The sequence below is a fragment of the Colletotrichum orchidophilum genome (genome assembly GCF_001831195.1).
Source record: "Colletotrichum orchidophilum strain IMI 309357 chromosome Unknown Scaffold_102.1, whole genome shotgun sequence".
Taxonomy (NCBI): domain Eukaryota; kingdom Fungi; phylum Ascomycota; class Sordariomycetes; order Glomerellales; family Glomerellaceae; genus Colletotrichum; species Colletotrichum orchidophilum.
The window spans coordinates 148,173-174,001 of NW_019173058.1; the positions used below are offsets into that span (position 1 = coordinate 148,173).

Genomic DNA, 25,829 nt, shown 5'->3' on the forward strand with positions numbered 1-25,829 from the left:
TTGGTGATGGGCAAAGCTCCAATCAGACCTCTCTCTGGGAGGGTCCGAACTCTCGTCGAGAGGAGCCCTGTCGCAGGCTTGATCCGACTGCAGCTTGTCCTTCTGAAGTTGATAAGATCGACAAAGATAGATGGCAAATACCCCTACGCCTAGAAGAATTTCTGGATGACAAAAATCCCATTTTCAAAAATCCTGTTCAGAATTGGTGTCAGGCTCCGCATTATTGACGTGGACGTGGCCCCTCCAGTCAGTCCAGATGCAACATCGGCTATGTTGGCTTCAGTAAATGTTCATTTGGTCTTGGCTTGGCTACGTTGAGCAGCCGTCAATGGATAAGGTTGTGGACCTCAAAGCCACGAGCTCTACAAGGAATTTCCCATGCATGCTCAGAACGTCCAGATTTCTACTGTGCACGGTTTCATCAACCCGAAGCGTAGAAGCTTATCAATTGTGTATCGGCATAAGGGCTAGAACGCCTCACTTTGTCCTTTGCTCTTCAGGAAGAAACCGACTGTCGCAACAGCTCCTCTGCTCTGTGCCCGCGTGGTGTTATGGAGCATTCAAAATGTTTCGGATGACTGTCCGTTTGACGTCAGACTTTTACAGTTGCAACGGTTATGGAGCAGCACACCAACTTACCAGGTTCCACCATTGGTAAACGCAATCTTGGGCTCTATGACTTGGCCATCTGGTCCGACTTTCTTGCCAATTCTGAGAGTGGCAAGCATAGTTGCAACTGCTATCCAGACACTGTTTTCTGCGAGAAACCGTCCAACGCAGACTCGGCGTCCGAAGCCAAACTGACCAAGTGGCAAGGGTTCACCATGACCTCCAGAAGACTCTGGTTGGTATCTGTCCGGGTTGAAAGACTTGGGGTCCTGGTACACCCTCTCGTCCTGAGTCATGGCGCGTAAATTGAAGAAGACAACAGAACTGGGGAAATCAGTCAGTACTTCCTTCTAGAAGCATGCAGCTTTTCGTCCCGTTGAGGGGTGAGAGAGGGGCAAGTGAACCTACCCTTTAGGGATGAACATGCCGTTATAGACGTCGTTCTCGAGCGACTTGTGGGGAATTCCTAACGGTGCCAATGGCGACCACCTGTTTCTTGCTCGTCAGAAGCTATCCCACGTGGGCCTGGACCAGAATATCATGAGCAAACCTACCGATAGACTTCCTGAACAATATGGTCAATGTATTGGAGGGATGGCCTGTCTGAAAGATCCGGCAGTCTATCAAACCCGACCACGCGATCGATGCATGCCTGCGCTTTTTCTTGAATCTCAGGATGGAGGACCATGCTCAGAACGAAAACGATAATGGTGGCCCAAGTCTGGTGCAAGTCAGAGTCAGCACTATACCAAGCATCAGAGTGTCATCCTCGAGGAGCAAAGTTACCGTATCGGCCCCTGCGATGAAGATGGCTCCAGCTGCTCCCTTGATATCGTCAAGTGACCATTCATTGTCGAGTCCTCTCTTGGCGTTGGAAGTATAGGTTTCCAATAATCTATGTGCGAAGGAAGGGTTGTCCTTGCCGCGAGCCTTGATTTGTTAGTGCTGCGGGCGTGGATTCGGCCAGGAGGATATACTTACCAACTCTTCCTGAGCAACAGCAAACGGAACGTCATGCAACTTCCGTATAGCCCATCCCCATTCTCGCGCGAATTTTAGCGACCAGTCTCGAACTAGCCAGACGGGCAGATGGCGGGCTATAGCACCGGCGATCGTTACTAAAAGAGCGAGAATTGGGATTGTTTTCCATCCGCGACTTACCAGGGGGAAAGATGTCAACGATGCTGTTGGCGGGTGCACCGCCGTTTCCAGTGGCATACATGGCATCTTCGGCAATCTTGACGTACGGATCGTTGTCCTCATGAACGTCAACGCCGTAACTCACCTTGAGAACAATGGCAACGGCGAATCTGGACTCGTCAGCTAAGGAACGGCAATCAAAGCCACGAAGCGGCTTACCTTTTCATGGACATTTGCCAGTTGTCAGGGCTGCCGATGATGCTATGGACGGACTTTCGGGCCTCGACGACCTGCAGAGGGTACCACTGCCGGACATTGGTGTTGCTGAAAGTAGTCTGCAGTAGCTTTCGGTGCATCTGCCAGCGGGGTCCGAAGGGAAGGAAGGTCAGCGTCTTGCCCCAGCCCATGCTGCGGAGGGGACAGCCTGCATCAGCATGCCAACAAGACATTTCAGGGTCGAAGTCGGGGCGACTTACACCTCAAACAGAGTGAACCTGGGCCGGTCACAGTAATTGGCCCCCTTACGGTCGAGGAGATCCTTGGCGGCCTCGACACTGTTCAGCACCACCATGGACTGGCCAAGAGATTTGACATGAATGACATCTGAGTCTGGCATTATATTAGCCATGGAGAGTTCCTCGAAGAAGCCGCAAGGAGGGAGGAGCTGGACTCACCATACTTCCTTGCCCACTCTGCGTATGTTTCGGCTGTTTTCTCTTTGGGTATAATACGCAGGTGGCCGAGGAGAAACTCGCCCGGCGGACCCGGAGGTAATGGCGGGTGCCCCCATGATGACCGCCGTCTTATGAGGATGAGAAGGAGCACAATAGCTACACATGCAGCTGCTGCGGTCCAGGCTGGCGTACCTTGACCTAAATCCATTGGGATTTGGGAGTTGGGCAAGTTCATGATGATGGGTTTGAGCGTCCGAGCCCACTAGCGAGGAAAGTCTGGTGGTGCGAATTCGGACAAAGCTTCAAAGAGCAAAGAGACTCGAGAATCAGGCGAAGAACTGTTTGGGAGTCGGATATGGAAATCCAGCAAAGGGGTTCAGTCGAAGAAGAGTGAAGTCGACGCTAAGGGCATGGAGCTTGGGCAACCGGTGAATAGGAAGCCGCTTATTCGTGAAAGACACGGGAAGGAGGCGTCCATCTGGGTCCAGGATACGGCCCTTCCCTACTTGGTCCAGGAGCGCATAACGGTGTCTTGTGTCGAGCAAGAGAAGCAGATGACCGCAGACAATCTGGAAGAGAGCAGGAGCGCAGCAAGGAGGCAGGTGGATAGGATAGGCAGGTACGGTGAGGTACCTCCACTGCGAAGGGGAGTGAAGGGAAGGCACTATGCAAGTCACTCTCGTCCACTTCTCGTCCTCTCTGTGTCTTTCCCTGTCTTTTTCTCTTCGTCTCCTGTTTCTTGGTGTTTGCTCTCGGTCTCTCTGTCTCTCTTTCTCTCTCTGTCAAAGTCCACAAGTCATTCATCCCATCTTGACCCAACGACATCTACACTTTTCGCATCCACACACACTCTCTCTCACACACACTCACACGCGCGCCGCATTCGCAACCCACACCAACACAACCCCGGCCTGGGCCCAGACATGAACATGACGGCGTGCCAAATGCAGCATGGCGTGGCGGGCGTGGGAGACAAGAGGGGATCGAGTCTAACGGCATGCCGCATGCACCCTCAAAGTCTAATCCGGCGTGATGTCGTTCATTTCCACGTGTCGAACAGAACGAAACAGACGGTCGGTTCACGCCGGTGCCAGAACCGGCGGTGTCAGCGATTGCCGAGTGCCGCACAGCAAGCCCAGCCCAGCCCTCCATTCCGCTCATGGCGCCGAAAAGATGGATGCCTTTCTAGAAGACATTCATCTACGACCGGTGGAGAGGGAGGGAAGAGGAGGGTGTATGCTAGGTAAGGATTAACCTGAAGGACAAAGGTCCAGATCCTACCCTCTTTCATGGTGCCCCAGCAGCTAAAGATCCCGCCCCGGCGAGCGGCTGGCGGACGGACTGGAAGGTCAAGGTATGCACGGAAAGAAGACCTGACAGGTCCCATTGCAACACCCGATCGGATTGAGCATGAGCGGTAAGGGGGTCGGATACGCTTCCACTAACCTTCCATTCCTTAAAAGGTGGCTCCGTTCTTCGGCTCGGCTCTTTACAGTGTGAGTGTGCCGATTCCCAGTCCCAAGGTGTCAGTCTGTCCGCTTTGTTTCGGCAAGGTTGGTGACGGTAAAATGGGGTATGGATGACATCTGTCTCTCTAACTGACTAAGGTAAGGTGTCGGGTTCGATCTCTCTTTTTTTCACCCTACAGGTAGACATCTTGTGAGAAACCGCCCAGTGCCTTATTGTGCTGCTATGTCAAATTACCGAAAAAAAAACTAGCGACTGTGGGCCCTGCATTTTCCCTACTTTCACAGCGTTTTTCTGTGGGAATTCTCCAGCAATGCCAACAGCCCAAAGATGCGCCATCTCTGTCTCTTTCCGAACCCCTCCTGGTTCCTAGGGTCAATCCATCACGTACTATTGTAGGGAGAGCATGGAGCGAAGTCAGGGGGTCGGGTGGAACTTCGCTCCAACCGCGAACTTGGCAGCCATTGCCCCGCCAAGTGCATCATCATCCCACCTTCGTTGGCGGGGTCCTCTTACCGTTCGTCGGCTGGGAAAATCCAATGCCTCACATCCTCTTCTCTGCCCCTCACCCAATTTACCGTTATCTCAGCACCTCAGTATCCGAGCTGCATCCTTTCGCTCGAAAAAGGACGCCATTGTCTTGTATCCGTACAGATACCCGATTCGCGACCACACGATCCGGATCATAAAACATCTGTCAGCCTTTTCAGGAAGTCTTTGACAACGACAGTGTAATCAAGACATCATCACGGGGGGAAAACACAAGAAACCAAATACCGAGACGAGAGATCTCCACACTCACTCTGCAAACTGCCCAATATGGCCGCCTCCAAGACCCCCCAGATCACCGTTCTCGGCTCCCTCAATATCGACCTGACCTCCTATGTCCCCCACCACCCCTTGCCGGGCGAGACCCTCACGTCCAACTCTGTTGTCATCTCGCCGGGAGGAAAGGGCGCGAACCAGGCCGTCGCCTGCGCCAAGCTCTCCCGTTCCCGCGAATACCCCAACGATGCCGCCTCCGAATCCGCCTCCGTCTCCATGATCGGCGCCGTCGGCAGCGACTCGTACGGCGATCTCCTCCTCAAGAACCTCGGCGAGCACGGCGTCCGCACCGACCGCATCGCCGTCGGCAGCGACCTCAAGACCGGCATGGCCATCATCGTCGTCGACGAGCCTACCGGCCAGAACCGCATCATCCTCGCCCCCGAGGCAAACCACGCCGTCACCCCCGACAAGTTCGGCTCCCTCCCCCAGACCCTCGACCCGAAGCCCGACCTGCTGGTGATGCAGCTCGAGGTGCCCCTTGAGACTGTCCTCGCCGCCCTCCGCTCCGCAAAAGCCGCCTCCGTCCCCGTCCTCCTCAACCCCGCCCCGGCACAGCGTCTCCCCGACGAGGCCTACGACGGGCTCGCCCATCTCGTCGTCAACGAGACCGAGGCCGCCATCCTCTCCGGCTGCGACGAGTCCGAGCTCGACACCCCCGAGGGCCTCGAGCGCGTCGGCAAGTGGTTCATGGCAAAAAAGGTCAGCAACGTCATCATCACCCTTGGCGGCCGTGGCGTCTACTACGCCAACAAGGAGGGTGCCGCCGAGCTCATTGCCGCCCAAAAAGTCAAGGTCGTCGATACCACCGCCGCTGGCGACACCTTTGTCGGCTCCTACTGCGTCGCCGCCGTCACCGCCCAGGCCAAGGGCGAAGATTTTGACATTTCCTCGGCCATCAAGAGCGCCAACAACGCGGCGGCCAAGACCGTCGAGCGCAAGGGCGCGCAGACCTCTATTCCGTGGAGGGATGAGCTGCAGTAAAAGGAGACTGCGTAAAAGTAAATAATAGAGGAAAACGTAGCAAAAGTATGTCAAAAAACTAAGAAAAACGTTATTAATCATGCAATCTGTCAAGGAGGAGACAGCACCAAAAAAGAGTTCAGAGAACGATTGGCGGATCATATCTCGAACTGCTCCTAATTCGACTCTTACTCTTACAGGCGTGCATGTCTACAAACCCTCGAAACCAAGACTGAACAAAGTATAAGCTTTGAACCCTTGATCACCACCAACTCGTCCAACCCCAACGGTTGGAAGGTTTCCTCCCCTGGCTGCGGAGCGAATCTCCTCCACACGCCCCCTTCTTCTCTGCAGGATGACCGTCACCGCCGGTGCCAGCGATGGAAGATGCCAAGCTTCTCAGGACGCCCGGGCCTATCGAGCGCGGGCTTCTCAGTGTTGTCAAAGGATGCGCAAACCTATTTTTGAATCCGACCCCGGTTGCCGGCGCGTCGGGGCACGTTGCAGTTGATGGCACCCGCTCACCCTGTCCCGCACGGGGCCTATCCCAGTCCACCGCTGACGTCCTCCGATGCCCTGGAGACCACCCTTTGTACAGTGCTTCTGGCTGCCTGACTATCGCGTCTTTGCCGAGACTTGTCTCCCGCCTGGGAACTACCGGAGGCGTCTGAATGGCCATTGGCTTGTCCTCCTCTGACAGGTCCATTCTGGATAGTACCTCGACAAGCCTTGGCGGTGTTGATGGCCGCGCTGACATACGGTACATCGCATTACGAGCTCTCTGTAGCTCCCAACTACCATAGACGATGCTCATAATGGGGTTATATGTCAGGGCTCGGCTGGGAGACCATGGTGACCGGTGGTTGTGTCGCTTGATGGCGGCCGTAGCAAAAGTCTCTAATCTCGTGCCTGCTTCGGTCATGTTGTCGATGATGCCAGACCGACTTTTGCAAAAGAATGCCGAGTGATTGTACTTGACCAGGACGCGTATATACTCGAGGTTGGAGCTTCCCAGCTGGTATTCCAAGTCATCAATCAGCTCGTCTGATCTATGTCTGGCATGGCCAGGTTGTCTCATAGAGCGAGGCGAGTCGATGTGAAGTTGCACAAGCAGTAGTATCTTTTCGGAATTTCCAAGCGTTCTGCGCCTCAATCAGACAATGTCTACTGCCTCCAGATGACCGAACTCACGTCTGTTTAGGCTCGTCCTGGATAATCTCAAGGATGTAGCTATTCCCAAGTGGAACAACTTGTATGTCCATGCTGTGAATACACCCATATTGGAAAGGATCTAGGAGGACATTAGCACTGAAACACCAACAGGTATCTCAACACACCTGCAGAAGGTTGGTTATCATTTCCGTCGGCCAAGGTTGAATCATCCCTGGAAGAGATTGCAGCGCACGCTGATCCATTGAGTGGTCGGCATAGTTGTCCCGAAACTTCAATGGCGACCCAAAAAGTTGTCGTGCCGCCGTCAAGAGCCTTAACCTCCGGGGTGATGGAAATCCGTGGCACGAGAACAAGCGAAACGTCAGACATGGCGTTCTCTTCAGAAGAATCTGAGTAATAAGAAGTGTTGTATTTCGATGAATGGGGGTTTGCCTCAAAGCCATTGTTTGATGGCCCAGGGATGGCATGTGCAACAACGTCGTCCAAAATATGTGGTCCTGGAAGAGATGAGTAAATTGTACACACGATCTTGAACCAAGACTCACTATATGATTGTGTTTGTCCGCCAGGTGAAGATTGTTCCTGACCAACCCCAACCGAACCAGGTATTTGTCCGATCGCGTAGTTCCCTCGCTTCTTCCTCACCACGAGAGGCTCATCAAGCGGCCCCGGAAGACCGTCTAGACTCTTGTTCGTCTCGGCACTGAGTCTCCGCACGCCGTCCGATCCTCCTCGGCGCCCCCCTCCAGAACCACGCCCGAGTCTCTTGAGAACCTTGAGCGGCCGCGGGACTTCGGGAGCGCTCCTTCCCGATCCGTCCTTCTCCTCGTTGGCGAGAAACTCCATGTCAGACGACTGAACCTCGAGGGATGCCATGTCTCGGGCGGCGGCTGGATCTGGACCGTAGAAGTGGGCTGAGGTACCGGGAAGGAGGCGAAGCCGGCTTGCTCGTGGATGCCGTGCTGGATCGAAGGCGTGGGCGTGTCCCGGTACGTTCTGAGACTCTCGAGGTCTTGCCACGAATCTGCGTAGTTTTGCGTGCGGGTGGCGAGGCTGGTGATCGTGCTGTCGCTCGATTTCACGCGTCGGAGACCGAACCAGCGTCTCGGCGGCTTCGGTTCGATGGCGCCGGCTGCGTCTCTGAAGTTGCGGCAGATGAAGCAGGAGAGCAAAACCGCGATGATGAGCATGGGTATGACGGTTGCGAGAACGATGAGAACTACAGATACGGGAGGTGAGAGGCCCATAATAGAAGCAAGATGGCGATAAGCAATGTGCGCTATGATCTCTGAAGTTTTCGAATGATGATAGTTTATTGTTCAGGGGCCTTTGGAAGTGAATATGTCGCAAGGCTACTTGGGTGAAAGACAAGAGAATAAAGCTACGTAGGCATGTCTGCATCCCGGCAGCGGCAGAGGAGACGAACATGCAGGCTAAGGTAGGTTGGTAAGGTCATAAAGTTTTCGAGGTAGTCGCTGTCATACAGAGTCAAGTCCTTCATTCCGCCGCAGGCACGCCCTGCATGCTTCTGCGTCCTTCAGGGGTCGCGGGGCCGCTTCCCAACGTACGCAGCAAATTTTCCCTCACCGAGTCCACGTCGCCTTCCTCCATGGCAAGGAAGTTGATCTGTAACGGTGAGAGTCAGCAATCTGTCGTTCTTCTGTTGGTCAAGCACTTCAGAAAGTAAGGTACTCACCAGGTCGTCGCCTCCACCCGACGTCGCCCCGTACAAGACCGCCTCAGAGAGAGACGCCGCGATGCCCTTCTGCACCCTGTCCTCCCAAACGCCTTCCCAATTCCATTCTCCGGGCTTTCTAGAGACAGAAGGTGCACTGCCGATGGGTTTCCGAACGATGGAGTGAACACTCCCGCTGGTGGAAGGCTTCCTCTCGGGCAGTGGAGCCGGCGTGGCCTCCTCCTTCTCTTCCCCTTCTTCTTCCTTCTTCTCCTGGACAGACTCCCCAGCCTCTATTGCTTTATCGCCCTCCTGCTCCTTCTTCCCTTGCGGCTCCAGATCACCAGAGAAACTTTTGCCCGCCTGCCGCTGGCGCGTTCTCCACGCGTGCCATGCGCCAGGATTTCCCGCGGCTTCGAGAGGCACCGAGTCGAGCACCTTTTCGTCGTCGAATGTGCTCCGGATGTATCGCAAGACTTCGTATGTAGAGACCTCTCGCCTAGAGGTATCAAGGTACCCTGGGCGACCGCCGAGTGGTGTTGCTTTTGAGCCCGGCGTTGACGTTGTGCTGGACGGACCGCCGCCTCTGGCGGGAGTCGCGGGCGGTTGTTGTTGGCCGCTAACTTGTCTGCTACCAGCGTTGCTCCGGCTGCCCCGGCCAAACCAAGCAGGGAATCCGTGCCGTAAACTGAATCCCCCGGGTGGTAGGCGCTCTGCGTCGGTGGCGCTGACGGTGCCGTTGTCTTGAATATCGGTAGTGTACATGTAAGTTGTTAATGGCGTAATCAGAGGATGAAAGATGTCTGTTGAGAAGGTGACAAGTGGCGGTAATCGAGGGTACGTATCAGGAAATGAGATCTGGAACCTCAAGATGGCCGTAGCGTAAGGTCCTGCGAACGTCTCAGTCTTGTCCCGTTCCTCTCTCCACTCTGGTCTCTCTCATCATGACTGAGTCCGGGGCCTCCATACCATGCCTCACAAACATGACGCCGGACCACAGCATCGGGTCTCCTGGCGTTAAGCTTACGAAGACCCCCTCCGGACAAGCCTGCTTCAGACCGGCGCTGGCGTACAGGGGTTAGCATTTACCTGATTAATCAAACCTCATGCGGCGATGGCCTGGGTTGGGAGACTTACAATTCGGCCAGAAGGTGCTGTCGCCGCAACGACGGCATACTGCCCATCCTGAGACTTGCCATTTTAGTCTCTTACGAAGCATCAAAATGGAGGATTTAATGAGAGAAGGAATATGCCGTGATGAGATGAAGTGTTTTGAGACGGTTGAACGACGTCTCATTCATGCGTGAAGCCAGGCGGTCAGGAAAGGCGGTAAGACATTCTGCCGGCCTAATTCGTTATCGCGCTTAAAAAAAAAGAGCTTTATCTTATCGATGACAGAGCGCTGGTTTACCCCACCTCCACTGTACGTCACAAGCTACCCCGCCAAAAAAGTGTCTACGGCATGTGCTGCGATCTCGGTCATCTCGGCCGTCGCGTCGCTCAAAGCCGGCGGCTCGGGCGGATAGGAAGGTCAACGGAGGAGGTGCAGACGACAGAGTTCTCTAAGATATTCCCGAGGCCCAAAGGGCTTATGGATGGCAACGTGTTTTCGCCATGCATACCAATCGACGCGTGGACTCCTTCTCCACGATAACTACCATTCGTCCGAAAAGAAGGGGTAAAATTTTGGTCTCATGATCTATTCACATCCGAAAGCTGATATCCCAGACGCAATGTTCGTCACTCTTGCAGCCCTAGCATCTTTGTGCCACGTTTACATGTAGTACCCCAAAGCAGCGATGTCCCTGACGGGGTGGATGGAAGATGCCATGCTCGAAGGGCTTCCTACTGGGCCATTATTTCCCGAGGCGTGCCTCGATCTTGCCCTTCTCCTTCGCCTTGATCTCGGCCACCTCCTCTCTGGTAGAATCGAACCTCGCGTTCACCTGGTTGAAGGGGTTCTCCGGGCTCTTCTCAAATTCCTTTCTGATCTTGTCTTTCTTCTGCTGCTGACGCAGGCCCTGGCCCGAGCCGTCATCATCCATTTCCTTGAGCCGGCGCTCCTCGAACGCCGCGTACGCCGCCTTGAACCGTCGCTCGGGGTGTCGGTCAACCTTTGCGTTGTTATCGGAGCCCGTGAGAGAGAGGGCATCGAGGGCGTTGTCGATACCCGTGGCGTTGAGCGCGGCAAGCGAGCCTCCGCTCTGATCGCCGTCCAACTGTGACAGATCGAGCCCACGTGTCTTCTTGACGGCCGTCTTGTTGTTCTTCGGTCCAGCCCGCCCGGGGGTGTTGGCCTCCTCCTCCTTCAGAAGCGCATCCTTCTCGGCCTTCTTTCTGGCTGCCTCTGCCTTTTTGGCGGCTTCCGCCTCCCTAAGCGATGAATAGTGTGGTCAGCCATGGCACTGGGTGGGTTACCTCTGTGGGGTAAGTGAAGATTTCGATAGATTGGGAAACTTGATGCATGGAAGCCGGTGGTGTCACATGCGGCATAACACATTGTGGCGAGGAGGTTACCGGTAACATAGCCGTGACTCTTACTCACTTCTTTGCGGTTCCCTTGGCGCCCTTTCCCCAGTCAGCGTCTTCGGCGGCAGCCTTTTTCGCGTCCTCGACAGCGTTCTTCTGTGCAGCAGCCTCGGCCTTGCGGGCGTTCCCGGCGGCCTTCTTGCTGTTCTCGCCAGCTCCCTTCTTGCCAGCCATGTTGTCTCCTTGTGATGCTGGTATTCAGTCGGTGTTGGTCGGGGGTACGCGCGATATGCGATGCGAATGCGCTGCACTGCGACCAGGCGTTTGTATGCGCGTGCTGTATGTAGCTTGCTTCTTCTTTGTGTGCCTGCGTGCGTGGTTCGTGGCTTGCGCCCGGGATGTTGCAGTCGAGCAAGTGGTGCGTGTGAGGGATGTTGTGAAACCCGAGGGAAACGGGAGAGGGGAGAAAACAAGTTGGTTGTCGTTATTTCCTCCTCCACAAATGGGCTAAATGGAGACAGGAATGAGCAAAGCGGAGCGGAGCGTGAGGTAAGGTAGCGTTAGACCCTCCGCGGTGTACGGAGTGGTGGAAAGCAGCTACGGCCGGTGCGGTGGTTGTCAAAAGAAGCTGGAGGACAGTGTAAAGGCCGGGGATTTAATTCTCAAGCATTGGATGAAAGCCACCCTCGACCAGATGGGGAACGGCGACCAACAGACACGATCAGTGGATGACTCGGTGCGTAGTCATAGCATGGCCTTGGGGGGTGGGCAGAAGTCGCCTCGTGTTTCCCGGCTATCTAATTTTACTTCATCTGCTCACGTCGTACGCATTTGCAGGTCAGATCGAACCGAGCGAGTTAAAGTGTTGAGTAAGGTATCTCGGTGATGGAACCGCGACCGAGATACAGTGTCGGACTTTGTATTACACACAGTGCGGGTGATTGTGGAGACCGCACGTGCGTCACACGACAAGACTATTTGTACGTACAGAGTACTCCGCACGGTATAATCAACATACCTTACCTACCTAGGTAAGTTACAATACCGGCTCAAAAGTCTAGTTACACTGTTAAAGGTCACCCCACCACAAACCCTCAAGATCTTATTATTTCAATCAAGCACAGCATTTTTAAATATATTTTAAATTAAATAAATTTTGTAGTAATTTATTGTTTAAAATAGCATTTTAAAATTACAGGAATTATTCTTAAACCCGGCGGCGCAGTGTAAAGAAAGGGGTAGATAATACAAGGGGGTGAGGTATGGGGCTTAATAGTGTAACTAGACTTTTGAGCCGGTATTGTAAGTAGGTTTCTTAGGTATCCGTAGGCAGGTATCGAGTAGAGGCAAAGTAGGTCTCTTAGGCAGCTGTATGTTATTGGCCGCCTAGCAGCATCGTTTGTCGTCCTCCGTGACCATCTCAAACGTCGTCAGCACAGCATTCGATAGCTTGCACGCACGAGGCAAGATTGAGTAGGTCGGCATCGACGCAAGTTGCTCGCCGTTGCTCTCTTCCGGTCTCCATCAACGGGGCGAATGCCGGGTAGCCTCTTCCGTATCCCCCGACCATTGTCCGGATAGATTGAGCAATGTTCTTAATCTTGCCTGTCGCCAACCCGTCCGATCCGGTCCTTCCACTGGGCATGAATCACCCTCCATTGTTCTTCTCTAATCAGCATCCCGTGTTTGCTGAGCTTACGTTTGATGCAGGTCTTCGTGCCCCCGCACCAGCATTCGCGTCCTCGCACAAGATGTACCGGAGACCTGAATCCGACGTACCAAGCTACTTATGCTTCTGCTTCCACCGAGTAGATGCATCAGCCACTCAGGGAGAGCTTCGGTGAACGCAACCTGCAGTGCCCTGCCCTTTTCGGTATCGAGGCCTGCCATCGTAGGTCCGTCGAATTGTGCCACGTGCAGTTGGCTGTCTGGAGGCTTAGAGCCTGCAGGCGTTGATACGTTGCTAGGTCTGACAGCTTTGCATTCGACTTGCCGGGGGTGTTATCGTTCACTGGACGTTTGATGCTGCCTACCCTGGACATAGATCGGATCCAGGCTCATCGGACCGCTCCTACGTGGTAAGTCCTTTGATGCTAATGCAGTGTTCCCTCTTCACCATACCCATCCCATCTCTCCGCCGGCAACGTCCGAAAGGGCAATTTCTGTCCTTCTGTTACACAAAACGGCGCGACCATGGTTCGTTCCGCCCCAAACAGCTGGGTGATGGCCAACCGGAACCTGGCGGCCACGTCAAAACAGCAGGTCACACTGGTCTGCCCGGATCATGCCCGCTGTGACAGCCAAATATCTTCCGCACTGATGGCGATCAATTCTCAAACAAGGTGCATGAGCCCGACCTTTGCAGTCTCATACAATAGGTGCTAGAAATAGGTGCTAGAGTGACAGGCCGATGGTTGCCGAACGTGCATCCGTTGTCAGATACAAGCGTCAGATACAAGCCAATGTGAGGGATGAACCAAACAGAAGAGCAGCCAGACAGCCCATGCTTTCTGAATGTTTTTCTCTATATTCTTGGGTGCTTCCTCTCTAGCCTCCTGACTGCTAATCAGATGCAAAAAGGGGACGAGAGGGAGGGTACTAGAGCGCGAGCAGAGACACATGCGATTCGATACCTGTTGGAAGAAGGTGGCCCAGCTTCGCTGTCACAAAGTTACAAGCCCAAATCAGAATGTCTTTTCTCGATGATATCATACCGCGCGTCTCTATCCCAAGGGTTTTTGACACCCCCATGGCCCATTGCGTACACGTCAGTCCTCTGCTCTGACGTGTCGGCGATGTTGTGGTGCTGTGCCGTTGAGTGACCACACGGAAGAAAGCCTAGCCTCAGCTCCGTGGGCTTCAGCATCCTGGGACCAAAAGAGGAGTTTCGTTGACAGGAGCTCCAGAATAGACTCGGATAATTCAGAACACTTCCACCCCTGCGCCTTGTTCGAGGTGGCTCCAAAGCTATTATGGCCCGGCCCGCCAAAGTTAGTTGCCTAGGGCTGGCCAACCGTGGCATCTGCATTATTCTGAATTTCGGTGAGTCAACGGGCGAACCACCTTTTCTTGAGCAGGGCCCAGGAACTTGTCGCCAGTCTTGAGGCTCACACTCCCTTGGGTAGATATTCATTCTTGAAGTGGTCTAACCAGCGGTGTAAGCAAGTAATCACTGGCTCTGAGGCCCGGTGTGGGACCCATCACAGCCACGTATCGCAGCAACCGCAACGTCACCTTGTTGTTTTCCATGAAATATTGATTGCAGAGGCATCCGGACGCCCCGGGCCCCTTGTCGACCATAGGAGAGCTTCGCAATGGAGGGTGGCCGGCCAATTCGAGTTCTCGAGATCAAAAGCACGGATGCCAGGGCGAAAGAGCAAGGCGAGCAATGCCAGGCTTGCCGCTTCTGTTCAGACGCGCTGCGGGGATCATTTCACAACGGCTGGTCATGACAACAGCCGTGTGACGCGAAGCTGCCGCCCGCCCCTTCCCCCAGGGGGCTCAGCCTAGCTTGCCAGGCTTGAAGAATACGTGTTGAAGTTACGCTTGCTGGACGCAAGAAATACGTGTGTAATAGACCTTAAAGCCCTGTCTGGGTACAGTTCGAGCCCGGAAATTCCGTTCCTGGGGAGCAGGCTAGGATGTTGAGTCCCCATACGTAGTACTCATCCTGCTGGCTCTGGCGCAGGCTACCCCTGCAGACTCCCAGCTCATGGTGCCAATGTAAGAAAGGAGATGGCCTTGCAGGCGGTGAGAGATCTACAGGGCTGTAACCAGTTGGTAGGTGACATGTCATATATCGATTACGGGGAAAACTTACCAGGGGCGCGCGCGCGCAGAACCCAATGTAGGAGTCAAGCTTTAAGGCTTCCCACCTAGTATTTCTGCGGTGGAGAAGTAACCCCTTTCCCAGACAAAACAAAATCCCATATCTGGCGACCTACCGAGTCGGTGAGTCGACTGACCGAAGGTGAATACTTCTCGTGTGTCTGGACAAGGGTCCCTGAGCCGATGGGCACGCTGGATCCAATCATTAGTCATTGGTAGCAAAAGAAAGCGCTCGAAAAGGGCAACGACAGGGCTTAATGGTAGATGCTTAGCTTGGTGAGAATCAGCTGATGCCCGCCAGCATGGGTCAAGGTCGTAGTCGAGAAGAGGTACCTATTCCCGTACAAAGTATCCGTACACCTTCCGCAAATGAGGCCCAGGCCGGTGGGCAACAATATAGCATACAACCCTACTACCTTCCCGTAAGGTAGATATGGAGCCAATCATCAAAGGCCGGCCGTATTTGCACTGAGGAGTTTGCAGAGGCGCCAATAAGGGTATCAAGAAGCCTCTTGCGGTGCATTGTACGGGTATACAGCCGTACGTACGTACGTACGTACAGTAATATACGTGTTGGATGCTGGTAATGTCAAAGGGTGGAATCCTGCAGAGTTCAAGTTCTCTTTAATAAGCCAGATTTATCAAAACCTCGATGGCGTGCCTAACTACCATTTAGCCAAATCATCATCACTTGGAATTCGGCACAGCATTCGTACATACGTGAAGCTGGACAGCTTAGTGGTAAAAAAGTTATCGCAGGATGTAGGCAAGCCTTCATACAGTGGGATTGAACCACAGCTACTCCCCGGCGTGGGCTCGAACCACGAACCTCCAGATTAACAGTCTGACGCGCTAGCCAATTGTGCCACCGGGGATGCTCGAAACGAGTGAGTAGGTAGGGAGCCTTGGTTGTGACATCCTCGTCATTTCCGGCAGATATTCATGTGCAAAACCTCGTCAGCGTTCGTAGTTTGAAAGTGTGCTCCAGGGTTAGGGCGTCTTTGAAGCGGGAACTTGTCGTGGGCGGCACCGGGCCGCCCCAGAGAAGTGGGTACTTTAGTACAGCTGCAAACGAGAATCGTGCCCTTTTGCGACAGCAAACTGATATGAGTTGGTCATAGCAACACCTGAATCCCACGATGTTGCAGATGAAAACTACCATGGGCTGGGGCAATGAAGACAAATAAGAAACGAGCGGGATGGCTCTAGTCTTGGTGTGCTTGCCGTATCAGCCTAGGGATCACACACCACCGCCGTGGTAGGTATTAAAAGACGAACAAGGGGCTGACCGGGAGTAGTTTTGCAGGGGTTGCCTACATTCGGGCGAGGTTTGCGAGAGTAGGTTCGGAATGAATTTGGTAGTCAGCTCTTTGATGAGGCGGCTAGTTGTGACGGCCATGTGGGATCCCGCACAGCGATTGCGTTCCTCTAGGCCAGGTGTGAATGTCGCCTGGGTGCGCTAGTAAAGGCAAATGGCGACATGATGAGACGGAAAGCACGTAAATGGAGTCGAGGTAATAGGAGTCAGCTGTATCAGCCTCTGGAAAGCAAAACAACCAACTACGATTTGTGACCAGCGGGCAGCAAATGGAAGGGTGCCATGATGCGAAATGGTACCACATCGGATGTAATGATGTTGATTGAGGCGAGCGCCGTCGCGGATCCAGGTCAGAACTTCTGAAAGCATCGACAAACGCCGACCCCAGCAGAGAGATCTCGCAGGTCAGCGCCTGAACGGCTCGGCGGTGATGGACATGATGCATACCGGTGGGTGGCAGGCTGGTCTTGGCGTTGTCAACCAGAGGTAGCGTGACCATTTGCTAGGAAGCAGTCGTGGATGGGGGCTAAAATGCCATGTTACCAGTGGCTGGAAATTTGACTTGACTGCTGTTGTTGATGCAGACGGATGCCAGGATTCGGCGCAAGGGTATCACATACTCGCTTTATGGATAAAGCGCTTGGTAGCGTGATCAAATCAAGGATGGACGGTTTAACTCAGCCTGCGTGAAGTGAGGTGCGGGATGAAATGCGAGTCCCGACGTGAGAAGAGTCGCAATGTTAGACCAACGACCGGTTTCCGCTTCAGATGGTTTGATGTGCTTGGGACACGCATAGCGACAGCCCTGCAGATGCTAGCCGGCAAGCGAGACTGGGCAAGTGAAGGTGACCGAGGAGGGGATTGGGTAGCGTCATCACATCGAGTCGACGGTCACTGAAGGTCCCCTTGCAGGCCTTGCAGGTATCGCAAGAGAATGACGGGCCATCGAGGCGGGAGGCGGGAGGCGGAGAGCGGCATGCAGCATGCGGCGACGTGCTGGATACTGGATGATGCGGCCAAAGAAGGAAGACTGATCAGGTGATGCTGCGCAAGACATTAGTTCGTGATATGACAGATGCAGATCACGAGTTGCCCCCCCCGGACAGAGGTCTCAGCTTATTGACATTTGCCGAGCAGCTGGCGAATGTAGGGATGATAAGCAAGCGCCCATCACGGCACAAGCATGGAAAGGAAAGCGAACGACTGCAGGACAAGGAAGAAGGCAGCCGGATCCTGCAGCAACTGATGCCCACCGAGTGATTTTTTCATTTCTGATCATCTTAAGGCATCGAGATGAGGCGGCATGCTGCAGGCGGGAAGGGAAAAGTCGGAAGGTGGAGCGAACATTGGGGAGGACTGAGTATTAGTACAGAATCCCGACTGCGGGTAGGTACCTCTGAGGGCATTCGCAAGCTGCACTCAAGTTTAGGTAAGCTAGCTTGGCTCATTGTTGGTAGTAGGTTGCCGACGAACACTTCCGTCACCGGATGCTTCTTCCCACGCCGTTCGCACTGGAACATAGGTGTTCCTATATCAATAGCGTTTGTAGAACGGAGAAACGGGAGAAAGATGTAGACCTTGGCTAGAATTAGAACAAGGACATGCAGTCAAAGTGCGGTCAAAATGCGGTCAAAATCATCTGGACTAAAGTATACCTCAAGGTAAAGTACCGAGGTAAGGAACCTAAGGTAAGGTGAGGTTAGGTACCTTAGGTGGTACCTGCCATCTTGGCTTATCAGAGTCCCCCGTGCCTACCTAAGGAACCCTACCTTACCTTGCCTGCATGCCTGCTTGCCCACTTCCATCGGCTTACCCCATGTCTTAGGTAAGGTAAAGTGAGAAAGCATGGGAAGGGGATCTTGGGGGGAAGTAGGGAAGGTGCCTCCTCCCAGCCTAAGGTACCTTACCGCAGCCAAGGTACCTCTGCCAAACATGGGTTGAGACTCTGCTAACTGCTTCCCGTCCTCAAGGTAGGCACTTAGCTACCTTAGCTACCTTGATGTGGTTGTAGTATGCTCCTTGCTTTTTCGAGACACATGGTCCCAACGACCCACGATCTTCGCCTTGTGCGTTCCGTCCTTCTGTCTCGCGGAGCATGAACCATACGAGGCAAGATGTGCTGCTACCTTCTTGTTTTTCTCAATCCCAGATACGTTTGTGCAGTTACACGCTGAGGATACCTAGACACAGGCGCAGCTGCACCCCGAAAAAAACCAAGACCCCGTACCAGCTACGATTGCGTAACTGCACGTTCTACTGTCTGCGTGTCTAAGTTTGTGAGCTTCCTGCCCGCCCACAAGAAGCAACGTGGAAATGGAAGGTCCAGGCAGACAAAAGTTCAGAATCAGTCAGGACTGGACGTTACGTGCGTACGGATAGCTTTTGGGGTCTCTTGCCGTCCCTGTCGAACCCGTTGCCTCACCGACTGCATCCAACTTCAGAATCCCCCCCATAGAGGCGCATCTCGGATCGACAGCCACAGCCCAGAAGGAAATAGAGGCCTGTTATGCAACAGAAGCAGAACGACAAACGGCACGACAGAAGCGGGCAGGGCGGAGAAAAAAGGAAGCAACCCGGCACGCTTACGGCTTGCCAGGTTGCCTGGTTGCCCAGAGAGGAAAAAGCAACGCCGTCAGTCTCGGTCAATCCTCCATCATTGCTCGCGCATCACGCCCACCGCCAATCTCACCCTTGGATGCACGCTTCCTTTTTCCGCTCATCGATTTCCTTTCGCCAACCGCATCCATCCACCGTCTCAGACCATGCCATCCACAACTCACCTGCTGACGACTGGGCGAGAACAAAGTCAACGGGTCTCCGTTGTTTGTACCGGTGTGGTCGCGGCCATCTCTTCATGCTCGAGTCTTGACCGATTCTTATCGGCCCACACCCCCTCGTAGTTGTCGCCCCAGGAAAGTCAATCGACCATCGACACAATTGAGACAGACCCTCCGCATCGGCGACAACTGGCACGACAGAGAAGACAGACCAGACAGCCTGTCGGGGCTGAGACACGCCGATTTGACCACCCGTCCGTCATGGCATCAGACCCCATCTGGAGCGCTACATGCAGAGCTCACGGTGCAGGCTGCGGACTGCTGATACAAGGGCACCTGTTCGAATATACTTGCACCCCAATACCTAGGTAAGGTTCTCCCCAGTTGCAGTAGTCGCCTGCTCCAGGCTCCAGTGTCGCCTACGCTCCTTGTTGCGCACAACGTAGAGTACATAGTAGGTAAGGCCTCGATGCAAGCATTGATACATGCAGCCCGCAGTTTCCAGTCAATTGGGACGGGAGGGACGGGACACCACATCGTGGCATGCTTCCGTCCTCCTCTACGGATACCTTACGCAACAAAGCTTGGTGCTCCGCTCGTGCTCCGACTGGTGCTCGCGCCGCCGCCTCTTCGACTTGGAAGTCGTCTCGCCTTTACGCGAGGAGATCAACGTCGGGAAACGCAGTCTTGTGATTCGCCCGGCAAGCGGATGGCACTCCCCCGTGCTGGTAGTGTAAATTTGCTGCAAACCACGGGCTTGTTTGACCCTGAAATTGCTCCTCTTCGCAACCAACCCGGCCGTTGGGAGCACCCCCTGCTCTCGTCCGAGTCGTCCCCCACTCAGCCCGGGTTACCAGGAATACCCGAACCCAGCAACCCAGACTACAGAACCAGCGCCGCCAGAGCGAGATGATACCACCGGGGTTGAGGAAACTTCTAGAGCGCCGGGCGGCAGGTCTCTGACATTGTCGTCACCTCCGCGTGCGCGGGGCTTCCCACCCAACCGGACTGCAACTTGCTGCCCAGCGCTTGAGATCAAGGCATGAGATAAGGATGCCTTGATTCGCTCGCCATTTGATCACCAATGCTACTTTCTTTATCTAGCCGTCAACCGAAGTGTGCCATCCATCATTCTACACTGTTCATCGCCGGCCATGGCTAAGCAAACACCAGATAACCGGCCTGCCGACAACGCAGCCCGCACTCAAAACACCCGAGAATTGCCTCGTTGCCTCTCTCACCGTCTTGCCAACTAATTACACCACACCACCCCTGTGAACCGAGGACAGAAACGCGTAGTGGGGGATCACTCAAAGCCCACTCCATCTCATTTAGGAATTGGGAGAGAAGCTCCAAAGGTTCCACAGAAGAATTCGAAGCATCGGCATACAGACGAAATGGTAGCCACCAGGATCCCTCCCCGGCAAGACCGAAGATGATTCTGAAACTGACGACGAGAAGTCAAGGTTCTATGATCAGCCTTTCAAGCAGGGACGCATCCTGGCCTTGCTTCAACTAGCGAGCCCCGTTCCTGACTTTGACAGGTCATGTGGTTGTACAATTCCAAACCGGCCGTCCCATCGGAAGTGAACCACCCCTTTTCTGGATCCTGACTACACGCGAATTTAGCTAGGCTCGGTCAAGGGAGAGCTGGGAGAACATCCCCAGCCATTCGGCTGCTCCCCTTTGATGGGTCGCCAAGCGCCGCGTGGCGAAGGGCTAGGAGACTTTCCACTACCCCTGAGATCCGGTCATCCGGGTCCTGAGAACATTGCGTAAGAGCGAGGGTGCGTACTTTTCCGTACCTACACCGTTGGCCGCTCGGATAGGTTTTGCAACGAGCTCGCCGGTAGTGCTTTTCGCTCCGAACCAGCACCAAATAGCAAGATGAGGTGCTTGTTACGAATGTTAGTAATTGAAAGACTGCTCGTCATACGATTGCGAAAACAGCAGTTTGTAAAGGACCGGATCCCAACCAATCAGTCGTCTCCTCGATCACCAGTTCCTAGCGAGGTTGGAGCCGGGGGTTGCTGCATCACATCGGCTCCCTAATAATTGAAGGCGACATATTCCAGATTTGACTCATTCGCAGAGTAACGTTCTATCGGAAGTCTACAGCGGTGAATTGATCACTATTACCTGAGGAACATTGACTTCTTTAGAGTTTGTGCGATTGAGCTGGCACATCGACTGGCGACGACAAAGTCAAGCTGTCAACTTACCGTTGAACTTCGCAGGTCTAGTTGAGAATCACCTGCATTACACACCTACATAACATGATTGCCCCCTGCCTTTAACTACTCGCCCTGTTCCCCAGGCGAGAGGTCGATATGGGCACGGCTTCTAAGAGCTCCATGAACTATTTTCTATTCCTGTAGTGTAGAAACGCTCGAGGTGAGACGCAACAGTCTATCGTATCCGCACTCCCCCCTGAGCCCGCTGCTGAATGGGGAAGAAGTGAGTCGCTTGGTACACTTTGTAACCTTTCTATGCTTTTTTAATCATCCGCTAATGGTTGGAAACGATCTTTTCTGCTAAAAGATTGATATGATGATAGTCGGCGGTGGGACCGACAAACATTCAGGCAATGGAAAAATGGGACGGGGTAGGCGAGAGCGAACCGGATACACAGTACAACACGCTACCTGTGCACTGATACACTCTCAGAACCAGCTACCTGGCGTTTCGGCACCGGTTCCGGCACTCGCCCGATCAGGGCCCAGAGGGACGGTTGTATGGGGGTGCTTGGATGCTTCAATGGGATACTTTACTGGGAACCCCTGACCTAGCGTGGAAACGAAAGCCAATTTCCCTGATTGCGATGTTCCTGGAAGAGGATCACCGCCATTTCGTTTTGCGGGCCGACTTTTGTTGGTGCTCGTGGTCTCTAACCACACAGTACCCAAGACTCAGCTTTCTTCTTCAGCGGTCGACATCACTCGCAAATTGCACGATAACAGATGCTGCCATGTCTACCCTGCGCCAGGGTAGCACTGGGTTCACCAACGGCGAAAGCGCGGATGCTATCCGGTCACTCCTTGTCTTATTTTGGGGGAGGGGGGGATGAGCAGTAAGGTATATGGAGAAAACAGTCCCACGCCGCTGCAACAACTTGCAAGATCGCCGACAATGGCAAATGGCAAACTCTGTTTCCAAGAAGGGATTGAAGGAAGAGGTATTCCGGCTTCCGGCTCAAGAGCCCCGGCACGAAACGGCCGGTACGGCTGCTGTTGGGTAATGAGTGTAATGAGTGTAATGAGTTCAGCCAACAATTTCTCAATGGTTATGGGAAGTTCACGACACCACGAGCGGATCGCCCGTCACTACCGCGTAGAAGCCATCCTCTTCGCATAGGGTTACCGAAGTATTGCCGACCAGTGGTCAAGTGCGCCTGGGCAGAGGCGCTCACCTGTCCCATGGTGGAGGAAGATTCTGGGAGCGATGATGCAGCTTGGGGAAGAGTACCAGCCTTGCCACATGGTTCTGAACAGGGACCAGCCGTCGCCAATCCATTGCATTCGTACGGGTACTCATGCGCTACGTACAACAGTACAAACTGGGGTAGACCTCGCTTCTGGGCTCGACAGTGGAAAGCAGCGGTACCGACGGGGGGGGCAAGAGGAAGACAGACTCCAGAACACAACAAGCACGTCGCACGTCGCACGCCGCACGCCGCACTTGGCTCGAAACCAGTCGCTGTGCCCAAGCTCGAGCCCAAGCCCGCAATCTTCGTCAACCGCGCCCTCATTTTCCGCAACTCTCAAACTTTGCGCCGGCATTCAGCCCCTTGACCTTGTCTGATGGACCATCAATTTTGGGAGTGGCAAGTTCGCAACTAGCACCCTCCTGACCATCACCTACCGGTCCGGCTTCCGCGACGCCCAGACAAGCTATTCAATCGACGAGTTGTGACCGCCGAGTCCGAGCGTTGCTGCACAATGCCGGGCAAACCAGGACCCCTATGAAGCATTGGGAAGAAAATCAGTCGGCATGATGAACGGCGGCAGCTACCCGGAGCGACATTTAGACAGCCTCGCCTCGCTACAACAGTCTGCACTCTACGGATACAGGAGGTTGGCAGGCTAAAGTGACTGGTAATGCGAGATCTGTCAGCGAGGATTCTGCGACCAGGGTCAGAGAAATGACGGCCGACGGACCAGGATTGCGTAACCCTGTCAAAGAAGAAAAAAAGACTTTTTCCATTCATTACAACCCCGGCTGCTTCATTTGGCGGCTCGTGTTGTCAACTTCACTGACACGACGGATGCCTCTGGACCTCTGGTGGAGGGCCAATACTGCGGCCTGGTTTAGGTATTCGTACAGAACCTACCCAGCCCATGCTGGCCCAGTCCGTTGGTTCGTCTCCATCGCCCACTTGTCGCTATTAATCAAAGTGACACCAGGGTTATTTCGTGCTGCCCCAATAGTGCGGGAACAGTCGACGACTGCAACTACGGATACAGTCCAGATATCCTACGGGCCAAGCCAGAACAACGTCAATCCTCAGTCACTTACAGGACGGCAAGGTACAACAAGCACGTGAGTCCGCCGATCCAATCAGTCTGCCTCCAGATGCCGACGTGTGTCGGTTGAGTGGGCAAATCCAGGATGCGGAAACGCCTGCCGAGAGCAGGAACCGGGGCAACAGGATTGTTGTTGAACAGGACAGCAAGCAAACAGGCTGACTGTTTGCTAGCGCAACACAACCCTCCTTGCTGCGGAGTAAGATGCATCGTCAAGTGACCAGGCGCGCGCAAGTAAGATGCCGACATGTCACGATATGACTCTTTGAAAGAGGGGATAAGTAGAGGGATGGATGGGAAACTGAGGTTGGGCTTGCATCCCTCCGCCTGAGTCGGTTCGCTTGGGTACCCGTTCGCCCTACAACCTCTACACCGTTGAAAGGAGGGGGGGGGAGGGGGGGTAAATTCGACCGCTCGCAAAAAATGTGCCGTTTTCATTCCAATCGGAAGCTGTCGTGGTCAGGGTGCATGCGACCAACAGGACCTCGAGCCGTAGGCTGAGCGCTTGAGCAAGCTGCGGCAGCCTCGAGGGTCGTCCTCTTCAGACGTCACGGCACATGCAACGTCGACGCTTCCTTGGTTTCCAGTTACAGGCGGAAACTCGTCTCGGCCGATAGAGCTGTGCGACATTTGAGGCGCGCCTCTCCACAATCGCATACGGCCGCTGCAAGCACCAGTACTGTGCGACTATGGATGCCCTCTCGTATTCAGCAGCACATCGAAGCAAACACCTCAACGGGCCGTACGTTGTGTATCTGGCGACGCGAACTCATACTGCGAGTTGCGCGAGATGTGTGCGAATCTACCTCTTGGTACCAGAATTCCGACAGACATGCTTCGAGTCGATGTGAAGCGGCGGCGGCAGCGGCGACGGCTTCTTTTTCGAATTGCTACAGGCCGACGCTGGTGCCACAGGTGTTGATATCCGCCGGGAGGGACACTCCGCGGCCCAGGTCCTGCGTTCATTCACCGCCTCACAAAAGCGGACGACGAGGTGGTTCTTTCAGGCTGGCTTTGTTACTCAGATCCTCGGCGCTCTGATGCATGGTCTCCGGGGTGTGATAAGCTCCGCGTGCGACAGGAAGCTTACCCGCGTCCCACCTCAGTTTGCCCAACAACAGGGAGTCAGGGACAGCTCCAGAAGAACATTCAGGATCATCCGTCATGTCATGGAAGCCCCTGATGTCCCAATCAAAGGCAGCGAAGCTAACGTCTTGTACTGCCGCTCACCGCAAAAGATCAGGCAGCGCGGGGAACGGGATTACCTAGTTCACCCTGCTAAGGAGGCGGTCTATTGCTGAGCCACAGGGACAGCCTGGGTTTTTCCCCATGTCGCCCTCCCTCGACAACACAGTCGAGCTAGCGTTTGACCAGCCCTCGGCCGGTGGTTTGTCGCTTTCACTCTACAACCCAATGTCAACCCCCTGCTGCAGCAGAGCCATCTACTATAGTATGCGACCCAAGTGCCGGGGTGTGAACCTTGGGCCGTAAAGTACGCACCTTGCGTGCCTCACATCGCGGCGGACAGGTTGCATCTCGTCCTCTCGTCTGTCCTTGAAAGGCAAGGATACAATAGTTCAGTGTTGGGATGCCCGGCTCGCTACCCATCGAACGACGTCTGAGGGAAGGCTTCTGCTCTGTCCTGTCACTATGGCGCGCATGCGCCTAGCAAAGTCCGTTCCCGTGATGTCCGTAACAGAAAATTTGAACTGGAAGGGGAATACTCAACCCCCGATACAGCCTGAAGAACGAAACTCGACGCGGGGCATCAGAGCTTGATTTTCCGAGACGAGGACATCGTGTCTCCGAATGCACTACTAAATACACGATGCAGTCGCCACCGGGGCAGACAAGGCGAGATAGGAGCAAGGGACCGGGACCGGGACGGGACAGTTGCCGCTGCGTAGCGCATCGCAGCCTTTTGGCATCGTGGTATCCGTACAGAGTATTCGTAGGGATAAGTGAGAAGCACTTGATGGACGTGTAGCCGCTACATGGCGCCCGTCGACAAAAGTGCAGGTAAATGTTGGCTTTCCTGCTGTAACTTGTTGCATCGGTTGGCTAATTTTCTTTTGCTTTCTTATTTCTGGCGCCCTGCAACTACCCACACCCCAATTCCGAGTTGGCTCCAAAAATTCTCCCTCTCCAAAATCCAGTCTAGTCCCATCGAGGCTCTAGCCTCGTTGCCTCTTGTGAAACCTTTTTTTTTTTTTTTTTTTTTTACCCTCTGTTGATCCCTGCCCTCCGGTCTGGCGCCATCCTTCCCCGAGTCTGCCACCCCTTGCCTACTTTTCCTACTCCGTTCATGTCGGTCTGTCGAGTACGTACTCTCGTCCGGTAATGTAGGTAGGTACGTACGGAGTACTCTTTTTCTCCTTCACTCTCTCT

The 25,829-nt window shown here is 54.2% G+C and overlaps 7 protein-coding genes across 7 annotated transcripts; 2 read left to right on the forward strand and 5 right to left on the reverse strand.

The window, feature by feature from the left end:
• Nucleotides 1-496: 496 nt before the first annotated feature.
• CORC01_10394 (cytochrome P450) lies at nucleotides 497-2,658 on the reverse strand (the record flags this gene model as incomplete). Its single annotated transcript, XM_022622022.1, has 10 exons — nucleotides 497-578; nucleotides 640-933; nucleotides 1,018-1,098; nucleotides 1,164-1,330; nucleotides 1,396-1,539; nucleotides 1,591-1,706; nucleotides 1,771-1,919; nucleotides 1,969-2,157; nucleotides 2,226-2,358; nucleotides 2,424-2,658. The coding sequence occupies 10 exons, from the start codon at nucleotides 2,656-2,658 to the stop codon at nucleotides 497-499; spliced, it is 1,590 nt and encodes a 529-aa protein (XP_022471510.1).
• Nucleotides 2,659-4,709: 2,051 nt separating this feature from the next.
• Nucleotides 4,710-5,699, forward strand: CORC01_10395 (ribokinase; the record flags this gene model as incomplete). The annotated part of the gene is made up of 1 exon (XM_022622023.1): nucleotides 4,710-5,699. One exon carries the CDS (start codon nucleotides 4,710-4,712, stop codon nucleotides 5,697-5,699), a length of 990 nt encoding a protein of 329 aa, XP_022471511.1.
• Nucleotides 5,700-5,940: 241 nt separating this feature from the next.
• On the reverse strand, nucleotides 5,941-9,710 carry CORC01_10396 (ubiquitin-conjugating enzyme; the record flags this gene model as incomplete). Its single annotated transcript, XM_022622024.1, has 11 exons — nucleotides 5,941-6,092; nucleotides 6,204-6,727; nucleotides 6,870-6,908; nucleotides 7,000-7,240; nucleotides 7,397-7,706; nucleotides 7,775-8,070; nucleotides 8,237-8,284; nucleotides 8,420-8,477; nucleotides 8,548-9,416; nucleotides 9,496-9,590; nucleotides 9,664-9,710. The coding sequence occupies 11 exons, from the start codon at nucleotides 9,708-9,710 to the stop codon at nucleotides 5,941-5,943; spliced, it is 2,679 nt and encodes an 892-aa protein (XP_022471512.1).
• Nucleotides 9,711-10,382: 672 nt separating this feature from the next.
• CORC01_10397 (uncharacterized protein) lies at nucleotides 10,383-11,229 on the reverse strand (the record flags this gene model as incomplete). The annotated part of the gene is made up of 2 exons (XM_022622025.1): nucleotides 10,383-10,899; nucleotides 11,072-11,229. The coding sequence occupies 2 exons, from the start codon at nucleotides 11,227-11,229 to the stop codon at nucleotides 10,383-10,385; spliced, it is 675 nt and encodes a 224-aa protein (XP_022471513.1).
• Nucleotides 11,230-13,666: 2,437 nt separating this feature from the next.
• Nucleotides 13,667-14,128, reverse strand: CORC01_10398 (uncharacterized protein; the record flags this gene model as incomplete). Its single annotated transcript, XM_022622026.1, has 1 exon — nucleotides 13,667-14,128. The coding sequence occupies one exon, from the start codon at nucleotides 14,126-14,128 to the stop codon at nucleotides 13,667-13,669; it is 462 nt and encodes a 153-aa protein (XP_022471514.1).
• Nucleotides 14,129-17,252: 3,124 nt separating this feature from the next.
• On the reverse strand, nucleotides 17,253-17,420 carry CORC01_10399 (uncharacterized protein; the record flags this gene model as incomplete). Its single annotated transcript, XM_022622027.1, has 1 exon — nucleotides 17,253-17,420. One exon carries the CDS (start codon nucleotides 17,418-17,420, stop codon nucleotides 17,253-17,255), a length of 168 nt encoding a protein of 55 aa, XP_022471515.1.
• A 6,710-nt stretch (nucleotides 17,421-24,130) lies between these two features.
• On the forward strand, nucleotides 24,131-24,742 carry CORC01_10400 (uncharacterized protein; the record flags this gene model as incomplete). Its single annotated transcript, XM_022622028.1, has 2 exons — nucleotides 24,131-24,183; nucleotides 24,295-24,742. The coding sequence occupies 2 exons, from the start codon at nucleotides 24,131-24,133 to the stop codon at nucleotides 24,740-24,742; spliced, it is 501 nt and encodes a 166-aa protein (XP_022471516.1).
• Nucleotides 24,743-25,829: the final 1,087 nt, after the last annotated feature.